Consider the following 17,929-nt stretch of genomic DNA (forward strand, 5'->3'; position numbering starts at 1 on the left):
TAATAGACCCATGCTTGTTTACATACTTTCTGAAGCCAGCCGTTAGGCTTCAACTTTGTATTTTGTCTACATATCAAAAATTGCCTTCAGGTAGGAACGGTCAAAACTGTGTACAGAAATGCATCTCATACAAAGATGGGGAGCTGTTTACTTGCTCCTGCTGTTTACACAACCAGCACACACGCTGAAGAGACCCATTAGTCCAACTTCTGCCAAACCAGCAACTAACCCCCAGACAGAGGAAACTTGTTTGATAAACACGGTGAGAGATAAGTGATCAAAACTATCCATATAGTCAAGGAAACTTCATTTACACTTGCGGTTCCTGCATGTATTTGAAGTGGCAGAGCTGACGATCTAAAGCACTTGTGTTCTGCTTTTGCTGACTGACAAGTGTAATAAAACCAAGCAGATCAAATTGCTTGACTCCACAAAGTCAGATGAGATACAGCATTTAAAATAACTTTACAGCAGCGCTGTCTGAAGTTCCCCTGGTCTTTTAAAATTCACTTCAATTGCAGTTTGTAAAAATTCCCCCAAAGGAATGACAACTTACTCCCGTGGTTTAGTGCTCACAAGAACCCGCAGGGGCTTTCTGCTGTTTAAACAGGCTTTCAGGAAGCAATCCACTTCACTGAAGGGTCGCAGAAAAACCAGGTCACCGTTAATGGCAAAGATTTTTTTCCCAACTTCCAAGCCTGCCATCTAGAAAACAATAACAGTTGTGCATTTGTTTGCCTTTTATAACAACTAACCTTATGTTCTCTCCTGCTGGCATGCAACCCCAATAGGAATAATGACATGCACATTTCCTTTACATTCTTTATGCCTCCTTCACATACCACGCACAAAAGACTTATACCACGAAATGCTTCTAGAACTGGTTAAACTCATGAGAAGGATACAGTAAACACTCATTGTGAAGAGACCTAAATACAAGACCTAGTCTTAATCAAGATTTTGTGACAGTATTACAATCTCAGTTAATATTTGTAATATTGTAATAATTAAGACAACAGCTTTCATTGAGCCAGTTTATTTTTTTATGATGCTACTTAATTTGTCCGTCCACCACCCTCCAAAGAAACTAAAGCTTCTTTTCATAAGAAAAGACCCGATTAATATTGTAGTTAGTGAATATTTATTAAGTTCCAAAATAAAACCATATCCTTACACTTTTCATGGCCTTTGAGCTAAAGGTATGGCAAGCCAAAATACATACAGTTTTTAAATTCTGGCCTAACAAGAAAGGAACCATAAACAGTTGGATGGCAGGAGTGCACAGAGCAGCTTAGGACACAGGCTAAGCCTTAGCGCCATCTGAGATCATGGCAGAACCTGACTGCCAGAAATCACCCTGGATATAGCTCTGTGGCTCTATTTTATTATTGATTTGCTTTATCTATTTTTCTCTTAAATTCCTATTCCATCATGAGAGTTAAAAAGGCTTGAAATCCAGGTCTAAATTTTCTCTCTCATGTCAGAGGCTCGTTCTTTATCTTCACATGTATAGAGACGCCCACACAGTTCAGTAGAACATGAATTTACCAAAAGAGCACCTAAAGCAATGCTAACAAACAGAAAGGCTGTAATTTATTCATTCAGATTCTCAAATTCTAGACTTTATCCAAAGCTTGATAAATTCTTTATTATGAAATATATAAAGTGCAACTCCCAGACTAGCTTTATATTAATTTCATAGTCTACCAAAAATGTTTATTCCACTCGTTATTAACATCATCACCAGAATATTACAAAATGTATAAAAATAAAATGATGACTTTGATATCACCACTCAATATAACAATTTACCTGAGCAGAAAATGAGTGTTGATAATGGTCAGAGCAATATTTTAAACAAAAAATACCAAAACCAAAGAAAAAAAGGGGAAAAAAAAAAAGATTCATAACCACAGCTTTCTTGGAAAGTTGTCATTGTTACATTCTACTACTATAGATTTTCCTAACTGATGTATAGAAGATAGACCTGCAATCAAGAGAATAAAAGAGGAAAGATAATTTATAATATTTGATACCTCAGCATTTGATCCTTTCTCCACCACTTTAATAATCGGCACCTTATTTTTATCTTCTAAACCAAAACCATAGGTGCCTTCATTAGATTTAATCTGAAAAATAAAATTGTTCAAAACATTGTTCAGAAAGGCATTAAGAAGAGCTAAAGTATATCGCCATTAAATAAAAATACACAGGGTTAATTTATTGTTGCTACAACTAGGTTTTTTTACTCATTAAAGCATACAGTCATTGCATTTCACTCACCAGTAATGACTTGGCTATGACATTTTCCACCACCTTCAGATCATGTTTCATAAGTCGGTGCTTCATATTTGACCCTTCCATTTCTTCATCCGCATAAAAACGGAACAGTAGCGGTTCATCTTTAAATTCGCTTTTCTCTAATACTGTATGATACAAAACCACACATATTAATCCTTTTTTTCTTTTGAACTTTTGAATATCATGTCTTCCATGAAATATAAAATACGGAACATGCATACATATATTAAATGCTAGCAAACTATTTGTGTGTGTGAATCTAGGGAAACCTTAATTTTTAACATAAACATGATTTTTATTTGTATCCATTACAGATAGGTATCACTAAACTCATTTTCAGCTACAACATCTGGATTCCAGCAAGCTGAGGAATACATATTAGCCTGAAATGGTTTTAGTGAAAATGTCAAAATCCTAAAAATTATTTAAAAACATGATTTTGAAAAGTTCTGCTGGACATGCTCATCACCAAGTTCTGCCACTCTCCAGGTGGTGAAACATGCCAGGTTCAGTACTCGAAATGGGTTTGGTGGGGATGTGGAAGCAACTAGAACAGCAGACAGATGCAGTTTTTATGTTTAAAAGTCAAAGGAAAAAGAATGATCAGTGCCAGAGAGGAAGTTAATTCTCCCTCTTTCTCTAAACAAGCTGATGAGAAAATCATTTCTTCCTCTTTTCATTTCAGTAAATGACCTACTGCTTCAATCCTTTCACTGAAATCTTCCCTCTGATGGTATTAAATGTGACCTTGTTCACCTCATTTTTGGTACTGCACGTATCTCTGCTCTCCTCTCCCTTCTTCTTTGTTCGCTGCTGTCCTTATGATTTTCTCATTTTTCTACAGTCCACTTTCTGCTATTATCACCACTTCACTTTTTAAAGTCATGCTCCTCCATACTTTAGTCAGTCCTCCAAAAATGTCTCCTTTCTTTCCTACATATTCCCTAAATGTTTATCATCTCATCTGTGCAAACACGTATTACCTGCTTAAGAAATTTCTTTCAAAGCAGCTAATAAAACTGTCCCCCCTCAATCCTTTATAGGATGAATTTCTCCGTACATGCTTAAAATTGACTAAAAATAATTTTCAGAGTATACAATGGGTATTTTTTTATCTTGAAGATTGTAGCATAGGTTTCTTCAGCAATTCAATGTAACAACTTCCTATCCCTTCTTTCATATCTTTACCAGTCCCTGCATTTCCTTCCAACTCTGTAGATAGCATTAAACAAAGGGTAAGCATAGCTTGTACAGAATGTATTTACTTACCATGGTGCATAAACCCGTTATCACAAAGAGCTACGCCAAATATCATAGCTTCCTCCCTTGTCCGGCAATCCCCCTGTTAAACCATAGCATATCTTTTTTTAATATATTTTTAATATAGCAGCAAAATGAATTCTATGCACGATGGTGTAACCTCACAGGGCTGGCAATAGCTGTGGATTATATTTTCTGACACCACCTTTATATATACATTTATAGCATACATATAAAACAGTATATACATTTTTATCATAGAATGATAGAACAGTCTGGGTTGGAAGGGTCCTTCATATGGTTTACCTCTTTATAGTTACAAACAAATATGTAAAAATTTTAGTAACACTGCATTCTCCACAAAAATTGCACATAATAGAATCTCAAAATGTCGAAGACTTTAACTTTTATTTTATGGTAAACGTAAACTGGTACATGTTGACTGAGTGAACTTGTTCCAAGTTAGCTTGAAATAAAACAGAACTGATGAAAGCAAATTAGTATTGACTGTTATCCATCTAGTTAGTAATGTACTTTTTCAGAGCCTATCCATTTCGTTTTAATCCATGAACAATGCTACATGCTGAATCACAAAGCTAAGTCTCATTAAAATATTTAAAGTTCAATTGCAAATAAGGAAGATAAGCACAAAAGGGACGAACAGCATGGCTGCTGACAGCTGATTTCTGTTACTTTACTTGTTTAAGAGGATTATACTTACACATGCTGTTCTAATAACCCTTACACAAAGTGTTTACATGTTATTCTGCTTAATACATCACTACCTTTCAAATTAGAACATGTACACAAATCTAAAGGTGTATACTTGCCTGTGCAATCAACCAGTCTATGAGTTTGTTAGCCATGACCACAGATTTGTAGGTTCTCAAGTGATAATCTTTATCCCTGTTCAAAACAAACCAAAACAATTTTAAAAAATCAAACAAAAACCCCAAAGAGCCTAACAGAAAAAAACCCTTGTATTTCATAAACAAGTTAGTGCAAGCACGAATTGAGCATTTTATCATGGTTCAGAAGTTGCCTTTGGAGTAAAAAAAGCAAGTCAAACCTTTCAGTGTAAAAAGAAAGGAGGAGGAGGACCATATCTTACTCGGGTGATAATGTCACTGGAGTATAAAGGCAGTTGTTTTGTTACAGCCGGCACTCTCCAAAGGGGGTAATGGAGTGTTAGTAAAGGACTGTATTAATATATACAGTAAGCATATAAGCATATCCATCAGGACCTAAAAGGCTCTAAAAGTCTGTAAAAAAATTCATATTGAATGGAGCTTGCAGTCATTTAATGATTCGGTTATGCTTTTTGTCTTGATAGCCCTTCAATTTTGTTTGATTACTCCCAAGAGACCAATCTTGAAAGGATGGTTTAGGTTCCTACATTCAAACACAGTATCTTCAGATTATATACTTCTTCTGAATGACACTCTAAGGATTTCCCAATTGGACTCACCTAATTACTGGGGTAAACAGACTGTGAAGGCGACAGTACAGTCGCACACCCTGTTAAAGAGAAAGATGAAGTTACTTAACCGCACGTTCACACCACAGAGAAGATAAGAGGGACAGATGCAGTAAGGAAGCCTATATGTTCTAAATGCACTTCATTTAGATAGTAAAAAAGTCTTTTCAATTTCCTTTATATTTTCATGTGCTGAAACTTAATATTTCCAGATAATAATATTGATTAATAAGTTATGAGAACAAAAACATTTCCAATCTAATCTAAGCTTCTCTGAGACACATGCAAAAAGGATTAGCTTTAATGTAGCATTAAAAAATTCTGAAGGTATAGTACTTTGAAAAAAGTTCACAAAACCTCAAAGGTAAAGCAATGTTTCCATGCGCTAAGATTTTCCCAACCACTGCTTGCTATTCTATACACAAAGTGAGTAATTAAAGTAAAAAACACTGCATTTGATTATATGCATCAATACCTTACTTACAAATTGAAATTATAACCAATAAGCTTTAAAAAAAAAAAAAAAAAGCACAACGATTCAAAGATTGGAAATGCCTTAAAGTAAAAATAAAATTTTTGGAGGCGTTTAAGAAACTACCATCGGAAAATGTTATTTAAAAACAGAAGTCATATTAGTATTCCTTAGCAGACTATCAATAAACAATTATGTTTATAACATGCAAGAACTACCATGTATAACTAAAAGTTGTGTCAAATTAGATTCCATCCTACTTTGCTGTGCCTAGTAGTTCAGTACTGAAGATTTTTCCAGATATACCTTACATTAACAAATTCCATCAGAAAAGTGAATGACACGGTAATGTAATACCCAAATGCTGACATTTTCTACCACCTCGAAATCACAAAGAGTTTTAATATTAATGATTTTAGAGGCAACTTCATTCAATCATTTTGTTATGCTCAGTAGCGTAGATGGATAGCACTGCCTATCTGTGTTTACACATCTATGTAACTGCAGATTTACTGCCTTTTTAAGGCACTAATAAAAGACACTCAGATCTAAGAGCAAATTTAAATAAATTTTCTACATATAGCTTTGTATCTATTAAAGAGGACTGAAAAATACAACAGTCTGAAACACCAGCTTCAGAATCACCCAGAAACACAGGAAATTCATCCCGCATATGAAACCATTAAATAACCCAAAAAACCAAAAAACTTTTTGTATTTGAAATGTGTAGCAACAAGCCAAAATCTTCCCTCACAAATGGAAAAGTGAATTTGATTCACACAGAGACAGTCAAGTGTTATTTATCCTAGTATAATATTCTACATTATATTTCAAGTAGAACCTCCATTTCTGATGTGTTCTTCCTAATAATAGCAACTATTCTATCTGTACCCTTAGAGATCACGTCCCTGCATCTCATTTCTGGGGTAGTATGTTCCATCATCATATCGGAATCTGTACAGCATGTGTTCTGGTTTGAATTGGTGCTTATCTGTAACTGAATTAAAAAAGAAAGAAAGAAAAGAAAGAAAGAAAGAAAGAAAAGAAAGAAAGAAAGAAAAGAAAGAAAGAAAGAAAGAAAGAAAGAAAAGAAAGAAAGAAAGAAAGAAAAGAAAGAAAGAAAGAAAGAAAGAAAGAAAGAAAGAAAGAAAGAAAGAAAGAAAGAAAGAAAGAAAGAAAGAAAGAAAGAAAGAAGAAAGAAAGAAAGAAAGAAAGAAAGAAAGAAAGAAAGAAAGAAAGAAAGAAAGAAAGAAAGAAAGAAAGAAAGAAAGAAAGAAAGAAAGAAAGAAAGAAAGAAAGAAAGAAAGAAAGAAAGAAAGAAAGAAAGAAAGAAAGAAAGAAAGAAAAGAAAGAAAGAAAGAAAGAAAGAAAGAAAGAAAGAAGAAGAAAAAAGAGTCATGCATTGTTAGGTGACTTTCTGAAGAAATCAACAAAATATAAGACGGCCAGCATCATTTCTTCTAATAACAGCTCATTACACAACAATAGGTAGATTTCAGGCAGGGAGAGCAGGAAGCCCAATTAGATCATCTGCCCTAAGTTCCTTTCTGTCACTGGTGACATTATTTCTCACTATGTTTAAGCAGTCCAGAAGAAACTGAAACATTTTAAATCAAAGGGCAAAGAATAAGAAAGACAAACAGGCAGGGAACAGCCTGAAAAATTAGGCACTCAAATCTGCTCTAGTCTTTGGTGCTTTTTGCAAAGCTTATTGACCAAATAGCCAAATAAAGCTTCTTTTGCAACTATACATACTATTGTTCCGCATTGTTCTAATTCTTGCAGAGGCCAACCTCAGATGAGTCAACAAAGACACGAACCCTCTAAAACACATCCGACCCATCTTGCACTGGGGAGGAAAGGGAGAGGGAACATCTTCCTCTAAACATAGCCAACTGAAGGTCTTCGGTGCAAGAGACTTGTAATCATTATGAAGGTGTTCATAATCCATTTCCCCAGACCCATGAAAAAGGATCTTAAAATTGATTTCCAGAGTTTCACAGGATTCCAACAACCACCTCACAAGTTCAAGGGGTTTGTCAAAACAGACATATCACATGACACTAAACATATGATACAAAACCTCTCCTGGAAATGGTACTAGAGCAAGTCTTTCTGAAAAAAATGCTGATCATTTGATGGCTGAGGACAGCACTAGGCACTAGCATCATCCTAGGATAACCATCTTGTATTAATTACTGTTTTGCTTCCAGATGTAAGCTTTAATTTTGAAACTAAATTTGCATGTCATCGACTGATAAAGAAGGCTACTGTAATGTCTTCATTAATCAGAGTAACAGACCTGACAGCGTCAGGTAATTCTTCTGTGCATGCCTTCCTACACCAAGTGATTAAACCATCATCCCTTATTCTCCTCAAAAAATGTAGTTCAGCACCATAAGCTTTGTACAGTACGGTGCCTTCTGTCTGTGTCGTTTTTCATGCCCCTTCAAGCTCCTCAATACCTCCACACATCATTTGATACACAGTCATAAAAACTGGACTTAATATATTAAGTGGTTTTACCAGTGTATGTGCAAACGCGAAATAACTTCTATGCCTGTATTTGATGTATCTACTAATAGCAAAGCCCAGGACACTATTCCAATCGCCTTGAACTGATGGTTCGCCCTAAGGTGATTATCCAAAATAACCCCTAAGCTCTTTTACGTATCATTGCTTCTCAATATACAACATGTAGACTACAAAATTTTCACATGCAATGCCTAGTATAACTATCTAAATGAATTTGAATCAATTGTGACCATTTAATTCAGGAAAAAAGATAGCTTCTAGTTCTGTAACTAAAAATAATTTCCTACTGTTAGAGAAAAAAATATATTAGACTAGATCAGCATACATTAAGGGGTTTTAAAACTATCAACTACAGAATATAGAAAAAAACTCCACCAGGACAGTATTACACAGAATCACAGGGTTGGAACGGACCTCTGTAGATCATCCAGTCCAACCCCCCTGCCAGAGCAGGGTCATCTTACAGCAGGTTGCACAGGAACGCGTCCAGGCAGGTTTTGAATGTCTCCAGAGACGGAGACTCCACCACCTCTCTGGGCAGCCTGTGCCAGTGCTCTGCCACCCTACAAGTAAAGAAGTTCCTCCTCATGTTTAGGTGGAACTTCCTATGCTCAAGTTTGTGACCATTACCTTTTGTCCTGTTGCCGGGCACCACTGAAAAGAGCCTGGCCCCATCCTCCTGACACCCACCCTGTGAGTATTTATAAGCATTAATATGATCCCTCCTCAGCCGTCTTTTTTCCAGACTGAAGAGACCCAAATCCTTCAGCCTTTCTTCATAAGAGAGGTGTTCCAAACCTCTAATCATCTTTGTAGCCCTTTGCTGCACCCTCTCCAGCAGTTCCCTGTCCTTCTTGAACCAGGGAGCCCAGAACTTTGGCCTAAGGCCAAATTGTTCCTCACAGTTACAGGGATGTGCAAGGAGGGAACCAGGACTACGAAATGCCTTTCCATCCTTGCATGCCCGTGACGAACAGAGCAGGCTCTGCCCTCTGAGGGACACAAGCACCACTCTGCCTTTGCAGCCCCTACTTACACACAGTGCACCACAAACTAGGGGAGCAGGTCCACAGAACTGGCACTTCCTGAGCTCTGGAAAGCGAGGAAACCAGACAAGGATGCTTCCGACTACAGCATTGTATAAAACACCACATATATCCAGGGAACGCTGTGATGGACGCTGTAAATCACTATTTGTTTTTTTTGGGGGAGTTGTCTTCTATGATATAGACATGATGATCTATCAGCTACTGTACTAACATGGAAACCTTCAAAAATTATTAAAGCATTTGGCTTACTATATAGCTTTTCTTTTAACTAGAATCAGCTATACAGAGTTTCAAACACTTGAAGCCGCTAAAATGCTGCACTACCAACAAAATAAGGAATCCCAAGTTGTTTTGTATGTCACTCCCAACAATACCTATACTTTGGGAGAGGTATTTATATGGCACACATTAAGAAAAGGGAACTGATCCAGGTTTAAACTGGTCTTTACTTTTTTTTGCCGTGGTAATTTTGACTCAAATCAGCATATCATTCCCGGAAACTCCACAGCCACGTAAATACCTATTCATTTTAAAACTATCTGATATCCAGATTTTTTTTGTAACTACAAAGCTTACTGCTTCCTTCCATCCATCTTTCTTCCATCTCTAATCATGAGCAGCAAGTGACTGGACAAAGTATCTCAGCCCACAGGCTGGTGTAAGTCAATTCAGATATTAGAGAATGCCACCAGGTGGATTTAAAATAACAACATACAAATAGATTTTTCCCGTTTGCAAAATCGGAGAGAAAAACAAACAAACAAACAAAACAATCAAGGGGAAACCATAACTTTTCTACTTGCAAGAGTTCACACACCAGGAAGGAAAACAATGCCCATCACAATATGGGTCTGGCATCGCTAGAATGAAGCCCAGCACAGTGAAAATAGAGGCCAGCACAGTGAATATGTAAAGTCTAACGAAGACCTCCACAACATTTGCAATGTGAATAACAGCCAAACTTTCTTTCTCCCTTGCTCCCTCTGTGAAAACAGATGGTTCATTCAACTTTATTTTAAGAATTCTATTTTCACTGAACCACAGCTGGATGCACTATTCAAAGTAGCATGTCTGGCTCACATTTCTGTGCTTTAATATAATTACCCTTTTATCTCATGAAATTGCACAATATTCATTTAATTCTGTATTGAGAAAGTCTATGAGTGTATTTGGGATACAAATTACAAGATCAGGAGAAGAATCTTTGGCAACAGAATCATTCAACTGAAAACAATTCTGTGTGTGTAGTAAACACAATAGCATCTGACATTTGAATGATGGTGGAGGAAAATCATGTAGACTGACATTAAAGAATTAAAGACTACATGACTACTGATGAATAACCTCAATGTTTTTCCTCCTACTCTGCGTATGTTTAAAATGCACACAGCTAAGTGGCACTCTTACTCCCGTTTTATTTCCAGTCAAGAGCACTGAAAACATCATGGCAAAGAACTTAAAAAGTAATTATTCAATTCATTCCTGGGCTGAAATATGAAACTATTAAAATGTATATCATCAATGATTCCATCTAAATTTACACCTTGGATCTATGCTGGAACAGTAGCTAACTTCCCCGCTGTTTCATTACTTGGTTTTAAGTGACTGTACCTATTGTAAGCCAAACATGCCTTCAAAACCAGAAGTTTCTCCAGTTCGCTTATATGGTCCTGCTGGACTGTACCTTGTAAAAGGGACAGAGATGAGGACTTGCTCTGCTAAGAGAAAAATGTTGCCAATGCAAATTACCTCCAGAAAGCAAACTTTCTTATTGGCTCAAAAACTGAACCACTTCTTCCAGAATGAGCTAAACACAGATAGTTGACCGAAAGTTTCAGCATAAAAATACTAATTTCATTAACTACACAATCTAGTGAAAAGAAGGCCTTAAAATTCAAAAGATTAAACTGTTGGATTCCACCAGCTCCACTTGTAATACCCAACAGATGAGCAGTCACATTTATCAACAGCTAGCTGTGACTGAGTCTTTTCTACAATTCTTAGTTGAGCACGTATTCCTACAAAATCTGTCCTTAATAGAAGGCTTAAATCCTTAAAAACAGTCTACCATTATCTGTTCCGCCAGAATTTATTTTTGCTTACAAGAGAATAGCAATATTTCTCTAGGTCCCTGTTTGCAATGTCGTGATACCAACAGCATAGACATAATCTGATTAAATCAATGGAGCCTCCTCTCCCAATAAATCTGCTCAGCATGGACAATGGCCCCATGAGGTCCCTGCAAGGATATAATGCAGATTCAACAAGCTGTCTCGCATTAACAAGACCATCTTTTGTCAAACAAAATTAAGTCCACTCTAATTACAACAATTACCTTGAAAACAAGTAAGTTAAAACTAATTATATTACCATGATGGATAATGCCATTCTCTAATAAAGCTTGCCCAAGATGAACACCTTCTTCAGATTTGTGTATCTCTCCAATTTCTAACAACCAGGACACAAATTCACTGAAATAAAAACAGACACAAAAAACAAACTTTAAATGTCATACCACCAGATCTACTACATTTCCCTGTCCATTACTAGTTTCTTACTAACCTAGTAAGTGATTCTTAAGCCTAGTGATCTTCAGAATGTCATAGCATGTTTAAAAAACCCACTTATTTCAACCTTTTTATTATTTCAACATAAAAACATATGGTTTCCCTTGAGACGTCTTTTCTGCTCGAAAGTTTTACCTGCACGAAGTTTACCTTGCACATGATGAAGACTTTCCATGTTTTCTGGGATTTCCTAAACTAGCACAGCCACATTTGACCAGGCGGTCAAATATAAGGCAATCCCAGGCATACTTACTGCACCCGCCCAGGGCAGATATGCCACGAAGGCAGAACATAACCCCAGTATGACAGAACAGTAGCCCTGTTACTTCCAAGGTGTGTCAGACACATTGACATCCTGAGCATATATATAAAGTATATACTGCATGTGCAGGAAATGCTTGGCTTGTATCACAATAAACCCAATGCAGTTCAGAGACATGGAATTTATAGCACATAAGATATTTGCACGTATATTACAAATCAAAAGAATGGTGTAGTGAGGTAGTGAGACAATGACATTCATGGGTTTCAACTGGTGACCCAGGAACCAGCAAGAGCGTACTCCTAAAGGGTCCACTTCAAAGACAGCATAGAACAGCAGCCTTTTGATGGCAGGTTGAAATGTTTCACCCATGGCTCCTCACCATCAGTGTATTCTTCACCTGCTTCCAACAACCTCACTGAGGGAACATGATTCCACCACATCTCAGTCATTAATCTTAATCCTGGTTTCAATTCTCATCATTTATGTGACTTCTGACAGTACATGAAAATCTCCCAAGTTTCATTTCCACTTTTGAATCCAGTGATGAGTATCCTCACTACAACATGCTTGTGTAAAACAGTACTGTACTTTATAAAAATACTTTCCATACTTAACTGTCTTACGGTCAAATTAATTAAGTGATAACCCCTCTACTCCCCAAACTAATTTTTCTCTCATATGCACATTTTTAGGGTACCTATTGCTTTCTCTTTCTCTTGCATTGTCATCTTAAGCCATAGGTATACTATGGCATTATAAAGATCTTCCTGATAACAGAGGTAAATTTTTAAACATGTAAAATTTATTTAGTAACTCTGTCCGGGACATTCAGGCAAGAGGAGGACAGAACAGTTTTACAGACAGAGATTTTTTTTTAAGTGGAATAAAGCAAATTTGATACTCTAAAGTAGGCATTTCAGAGACAAAATGCATTAAACAAATTGACAATTATTTCTTCAAAGAAACTATTTTATTTGATGCATTTTCATACTTTCAACATGCCTTTGCAGCTTTGTCCCTTTAATAAAGCTACTCTGGAATACGAGTACACATCCATATATTTCAGGCAGACCAATTTACATTTTGGCTAAATTCTGGGAGGCAAATAGACCTAACGGAGATTACAAATAAAGTGTCGTTTCCACAGAATCCCAAATAAGATTTAAAATGTGGTTTTAGCTGGTTAAAATTCATGGTATAAAATGCATATAATACCTTCCAAGAAAGCATTTGGGGAAAGTCGTTAATTTCCTCTTCCGGTCTTTGATGAGATTCCCTTGTTTGCACATCATTTTGTACAGTCTTTCTCCTTGCTCAGAGATCATCACCCAAGTGTCCTGTTCCATGCCCAATTTTAAACCTGCCAAAAAAGCATTAAAATTTTATGAAGTGATCTTGCCGTTATATTTCAGCATCTTCCCCCAAATGGAGAAGCAATACCAATATTATACATACCAAAAAAAAGTAAAGTAACTGTTTGCCATTATTTTTCTCACAATCAAGTTAAAACATGAACATCTGATCTTCATAAAGCATAATCAAATGATATCTTAAATCTCCTCGTAGCGAAGTTAAACTGTTACTATATCGACATCACCATTGATATTGCAGTAATGAATACTAATGCTGTGATTTTCAGACCAGCGTATGAACATTTGCAAAGAAGTAGTCATGTCTTCACAAGTTTAAAAGAAAAGGGCCTTGGTTTTGCTCTTACCATGTGACAGTAAAAATGTTTTCACTTAAAGGAAACTTTTTCATATTTCCAATTAACAGTAACTACTTATCTGTTATACATTTGTTAGTTTCACATAAGATTAATTCAATCCTTTTCCACAAAAACATATACACGACTTGTCTTACTGGTTTATTTTTTCCTGTTTCTCTTCTTGAGAAAATCATTATGGTTTTTGAGTAACGGATGATCAAAACCAGTTTTTGTTGAATTACGCATCCTCACACTCATGTGAGTGAATTATGCCACTCACAGAATACTACAGACCGCCAAGGAATACTACAGACCTTCGTGTCCCACGTGCTTTCTCAATAAACAATTATTAATTCTGAACAAAACCACACATTTCTGGAATGTCTTGTATACATGTTCTCAGTTTCTGTTCAGATTTTCATATTTTTTAAACTGTACCTGTACATATTCAATCTGAGTAATAGTCTCCCACTTCTTTAATTCTGAAAATATAGCTGGAAAAAATGTACTTGTCATGAGAAAAAGCTAACAATGGTACTGGACAGAGATACAGAAGTGTCTCTCATTATCCATAAGCCAGTGGCTATCGTTGATGGTGATGATGCCACACAAATAGATAAAACCTGATGTATTCCCGGGAAAAGAAAACTTAAACGATATACTACTTTTGGAGCTTATAGGATGCTTTTATTTGTATTGACTGTTTGAATCAGGTCATCACAGCACCATCAGCCTTGAAGATCATCACCTTTTAAATAAATTTCTAACTTGCTGAATGCCTCAGGTGGTTACATGAAAGCCCCAAAAGTGACAGAAAGACTTCCTAGCAAGAAGTTTCCAATTCAGCTTGATTCCTCCTAGCAAGAAAATACAATCTATAAAGTGGTGCTAGTTGATAATTTGATTACAACCACTGAAATCTCTGCTAAAATGCTTCACTTGGGGCATTCTTCTCCCTTTTGCTCAGCTTCTGCTATATGGATTCCAAGTAATAGTATAGATTGAGTTTCCCTAAGTACATTGAATCTCTGAGTCTCCCAACATGAACAGCCCAGTAAGCCCCAGTTACATGGCGCACTCAAGATGTATTTCTGTGCTGCACTCCTGCTCCACACACTGTGTTTATCTAGGCTGGAGATCACTGCAATCTGCCATTCTGTGTCAGATGTGGGGTCTACAGCACCACTAGGAAGAAACGCACGGGCACACAAAGCACGATGAGGACAGAGTCACTCACATGAGCCCAAGAGAGCTGACAAGTGCGTTCATTTGATTTAGTCACTCTCAGACTTGCAAAGGAGATAAAACACTGTTCTCACATGTGCAGTCACTTAGACTTCACTGTAATTGCATATATATATATACACACACACACACACACATATGAACAGCCTCCATGTCTTACTAAGTAAACATACAATTAAAGCCTCTTTATGTTCACATGAATGAGCACGTGTTTATAGGTACATTTATATACAGTATTTGAATTCTAAAGAGAGAGCCGTTTGGTTCCCGACTCATTTGGCAACCTGCCTGCGATTAAGTTGATACAAAGCAGGATGCAAGAGGTGTTTATACAGATATTTTGAAAAAAATCACTGTGCTGGAGAAGATGGATAAATTTATAAGATAATAGACTAACAGAGATATTCAAGAAATACTTTTGAAGATTCTGTGTTGCAACTGAGTCTAAGGGCGTACCAAATCCTCTCCTGCTCTGTCCTCTTCCTCTTTCTTTCATGGTTGTCTCCTCGGTGGCAAAACTCACTGCAAACACCAGGAGTTGATAAATGCCCCAAATCATAGGATGCTAAAATCCTAGGACACGGTTTGACTTTGGGAAGGCCACCTCAGGCCACAAGCTTGGCAAGGTTTAGCTCACCTCTACTACCTGTACTACCAGCTGCACAATATCACAGTGTGAAACAGTGAGAATACATCAACATAAAATACTCCTACTTACTCTTTCTATTTCTTACCTAAAGGTATCAAAAGTCTAAGGGAGGCCAGAAACTTATCAACAGTGAAGTGGGATTTGTTAAAAATCTTTTTAGCCATTTTCAGATACAGAAGCAAAAAAAATGTGGGTTTTTTTTTTCTATTTAACACCATCTCCACCACACTGATTTTTCATTTGTTATTTTAAAATGTTGAGGTTTTAGACCTCTAAGGCATCTTTTTAGCTCTTCTACTATCAGTTCCTGATGGCACTATTAATTAGCCAGTGCTCAGACACCTTAGTTGAAACTCTGGCCCTACAGCAGATGTTCTACAAATATCCAGTATTCAATTTTAAAAGACCAAAGAAAGTATTGTTAGTCTCCATTTACAAAACAACAGCTACTGCAACAGGCAACAAAAAAAATCTACGCAGACCAGGAAAAGAATCCCAGATCTAACTACAAGGTCATATTTTCTTTCAATACCAAGGCTCCAAACACCGTTACTGATTACGATGTTTTAGCTTGCAAATGAAATTAGCTCCAGAAGATGATGATGCATCATCTTTCCCTGGTTCTACTTTGTGCTGGGTTCACCTTGAATACATGAGGTTATTCATGGTCACATCTGAGATCAGGATTATATTTCATCCAAGTATTCTTCCATCTTAATTCAGTTATTCAAAAAGATAGTGGCTTGCCAATGGTGATTTCTTATTTTCTTGGGTAGAGGAGAATACATCAAAAAATGGGGTTGTGGGTATATTCTGAGCCATTTCATGTTGGATCATCTGCATGAAGATCCGACACAGAAAACCTGGCTCATTTCGGTGATTCAAATGGCCAGTCACAAAATGGAATCAATGCATACAATTCCCACAAGGCATTTAGGATGGAACCTCATATATCACAAACCATAATAGTACACAGGCCTCAGTGAAATTATGACTATTTATACTGGTTGAGGATAAACTGTAAAATCACAGTTTAAATCATCTCCCCATTTCCAAAGCAGCATTCACTACCAGCATACACGGTTCAAGCCATTACGCCCTTCCCAGTACAAGTCTGATTTATTTTTTCCAAGCTGGCATTCATAAACCTTCAGCTGAACTTGACACCGTAAGTTTGCCGAGCAGCTGGTTTTGCTTTATATCTCAACATAAAAATACAGTATGGCTTTCTGGCAAAGCAACCCAAGGAAGTTTATTAACCTACCTTTTCTTCTCTCTCGCTCTTTCAAAATAGCTTCCAGCCATTCTTGCTTCTCTTCAGGGGTTTTTGCCATGCACACAAACCATTTGTTCTTTGCTGTGTTGTGGATCTTCCAGCCATTAATAACAGTGTGGCCGCTGCTGTGATAGTCAGCTGGGAATAGATAAAACGGCTTAAAGAGCACCAATTCTTAAAAAGTAATAGTAGCTATAATTATTAAGAACTCTCATCATTACACATAAAGCTCAGGAAATACAGAAGAATAAAAATGAATTTAAAGTTTTCCGTGCCACTTGTGAACTATGTTATACCGTAATAAGCTTTACTTTTAACTTTTAGTAAATAATGTCCCTTTTGAAATGTAGCAGAGAATTGCCTAGCATACAGAAGAAAATATAAACTTGACACTAAAACAGGCAGGATCCTATTAAAAGAAGAGATCACAGTACCTGAAGTACTTTTGTTCATGTTAAACTGTAATAAATAATTCCTTTAAAAAGCAGCATGGTGGTTTTGCCCCTTAGATTACTCAGAGCGGGTGTGCTGATTGAATGATTTACTACTAAATTTTAAAAAGGACTAAGTATATAGGGGGAAAAATACAATTTCCATTTGACAAGTAAGTAAATCATATAGATTTGATGTATCTTTGCTGGTTACCTGAATAAAGAAATGTCTACACTTAACTTGTTTAAACAAACTGAAATATAATATAAGACTTACTCTGATTTCCAAAAAAATGCATTAACCAAATGCATAATTTTCAAAATACGTTCCTAGCAACGCTGTGTTCAGTGTGCACATTATAGGAGAGAGGTAATAATTGCTGATGTTCTTAGATATCTTGAACTTCTGACTCTTAACATGGAAACCACTATGTTACAAAAATCAGACAATTTAATATTTATTACTCTTTCCTTACTTCTGTAAGATTTGATTTTAACATGCTAGTTAAATCTTATTCAAAAATCAGCTAAACAGACTTCCTCTCCAAAATTAACACCCTTGAATATCCTTCACTAGGATTATATGCATTTCCTGGGGGAAAATTTGCAAGGCATAAACGCCTTATGATAACAAATATATTTTTGTGCATAAAATACAGATTAAAACTAGAACTAGCAGCTACTGCACAAAATA

At 36.4% G+C, this 17,929-nt stretch overlaps 1 protein-coding gene across 1 annotated transcript in view; it reads right to left on the reverse strand.

The window, feature by feature from the left end:
- PREX2 (phosphatidylinositol-3,4,5-trisphosphate dependent Rac exchange factor 2) overlaps window positions 1–17,929 on the reverse strand; it is a 186,678-nt gene that overhangs the window by 96,216 nt on the left and 72,533 nt on the right. The window contains exons 9-19 of the mRNA XM_054192997.1: window positions 16,793–16,942; window positions 13,142–13,286; window positions 11,465–11,565; window positions 6,415–6,507; window positions 5,585–5,593; window positions 5,030–5,081; window positions 4,392–4,467; window positions 3,571–3,643; window positions 2,284–2,426; window positions 2,037–2,129; window positions 557–705 (exon numbers count right to left, since the gene is read on the reverse strand). Coding sequence (XP_054048972.1) covers window positions 557–705; window positions 2,037–2,129; window positions 2,284–2,426; window positions 3,571–3,643; window positions 4,392–4,467; window positions 5,030–5,081; window positions 5,585–5,593; window positions 6,415–6,507; window positions 11,465–11,565; window positions 13,142–13,286; window positions 16,793–16,942 — 1,084 coding nt within the window. The remainder of the gene's footprint in view (window positions 1–556; window positions 706–2,036; window positions 2,130–2,283; window positions 2,427–3,570; window positions 3,644–4,391; window positions 4,468–5,029; window positions 5,082–5,584; window positions 5,594–6,414; window positions 6,508–11,464; window positions 11,566–13,141; window positions 13,287–16,792; window positions 16,943–17,929) is intronic.

This window comes from Rissa tridactyla, chromosome 2 (assembly GCF_028500815.1).
Source record: "Rissa tridactyla isolate bRisTri1 chromosome 2, bRisTri1.patW.cur.20221130, whole genome shotgun sequence".
Taxonomy (NCBI): domain Eukaryota; kingdom Metazoa; phylum Chordata; class Aves; order Charadriiformes; family Laridae; genus Rissa; species Rissa tridactyla.